The 1230-nt window shown below is 56.8% G+C and overlaps 1 protein-coding gene across 1 annotated transcript; it reads left to right on the top strand.

Annotated features, from left to right (window-relative positions):
• The first annotated feature begins 215 nt into the window (after positions 1–215).
• Positions 216–888, top strand: SAMD5 (sterile alpha motif domain containing 5). The gene has a single exon (XM_053973286.1). The coding sequence runs from the start codon at positions 247–249 to the stop codon at positions 886–888; it is 642 nt and encodes a 213-aa protein (XP_053829261.1). The 5' UTR covers positions 216–246.
• Positions 889–1230: the final 342 nt, after the last annotated feature.

The raw sequence follows: 1230 nt of genomic DNA, 5'->3' as shown, positions 1-1230 counted from the left end.
GTACAAGAGGAGGAATAAGCAGGAGGGGTTCGGTCAGCAGTGCTTGCTGTGCCCTACTGATCTCCTTTAAGGATTTTTTTTTTTTTTTTTTTTTTTACTTTTCCTGGTGGATGTTTTTTTGACCTTGATTTTGAGACCTCTTACTTGCATCGCAGTTTGGTGGCTTTATGTCCTTTGGCGAGAAGTGGAAAGGGGGAGGCTGGCTTCAGTGCTGAAAGTTGCGATCGTTATTATTTTGGAGCCAGCATGTGCACCAACATAGTCTACGAGTGGCTGAAGACCCTGCAGCTCCCCCAGTACGCAGAGTCCTTCGTCGATAATGGCTACGACGACCTGGAGGTCTGCAAGCAGATCGGCGACCCGGACCTGGATGCCATCGGCGTGGCCGTGCCCCACCACCGGCGCCGAATCCACGAAGCCGTGCGGCGGCTGAAGGAGGCGGACGAAAGGGCGGCGGGGCTCTACTTCACCCTGGAGCCGCCGCCGCCGCCCCCCGTCTCCGCCGGGCGCTGCCCCCGCCGGGCGGGGGGGCCGGAGGAGCCGCGGCGGGGGGCGGCCCCCAGGGCCCGGCCCGGCGGGCGGCGGGGGGCGGCCGGTGGCGGAGGGCTGGTCGCGTACCCCAGGCTGAAGCTGAAGATCATGATCCGGGACAAGCTCGTCCGCGACGGCATCAACCTGAGTAAACCGCCCTACTCCAACAAGGTAAGAGGGTCCCCGCCGGCCGCCGCCCCAGGGGGAGCCGTGACTGTCGGGTGTGGAGGAGTAGCGGGGCGGCTGGGCTGGAGATGGGGGGTCCAGCACAGCCTGGTCCCGCCTCTGCCATGTACCGGTGCTAAGTTTCTACAGTTTTGCCAATGGCGTTTTGGAGGGGAATATGGTAGGGATTGAGCTTCAGCAAGGTGTGAAGAGTAGTGAGGCCAACAAAGGTCAGATCCACCAGCACTTTTGGTACTGGTTGTATGGCATGGTGCTGTGTTTTGGGTTTGCCTCCCATTTTTTCATTCACTGTTTCTTTTAGTGCAGTTTAGTTTAAGGTGGGAAAGTGGAAATTGTCAGGATGGTCTTAATGGTTTGTGCATTTCTTTGTCTTTTCTGTGAAACTTTTCCATTGTGTTCAAGAGGGATGGCTTCTCTCATCTTTTGCTAGTGGTCATGTTTTAGTCGGTTTCTGTTGGTGAAATGGCTCCTGAAATAAGTGGTCATCTGGCTGGAAGAAGAACTCCAGCAGCT

The sequence above is a fragment of the Vidua macroura genome, chromosome 3, assembly GCF_024509145.1.
Source record: "Vidua macroura isolate BioBank_ID:100142 chromosome 3, ASM2450914v1, whole genome shotgun sequence".
Lineage (NCBI taxonomy): Eukaryota > Metazoa > Chordata > Aves > Passeriformes > Viduidae > Vidua > Vidua macroura.
The sequence above is the reverse complement of the archived record's forward strand: the minus strand, read 5'-3'. Positions and strand labels throughout refer to the sequence as shown.

Excerpts from the sequence above, each read along its gene's own strand:
- SAMD5 (XM_053973286.1), top strand. The coding sequence starts at position 247 with ATGTGCACCAACATAGTCTACGAGTGGCTGAAGACCCTGCAGCTCCCC.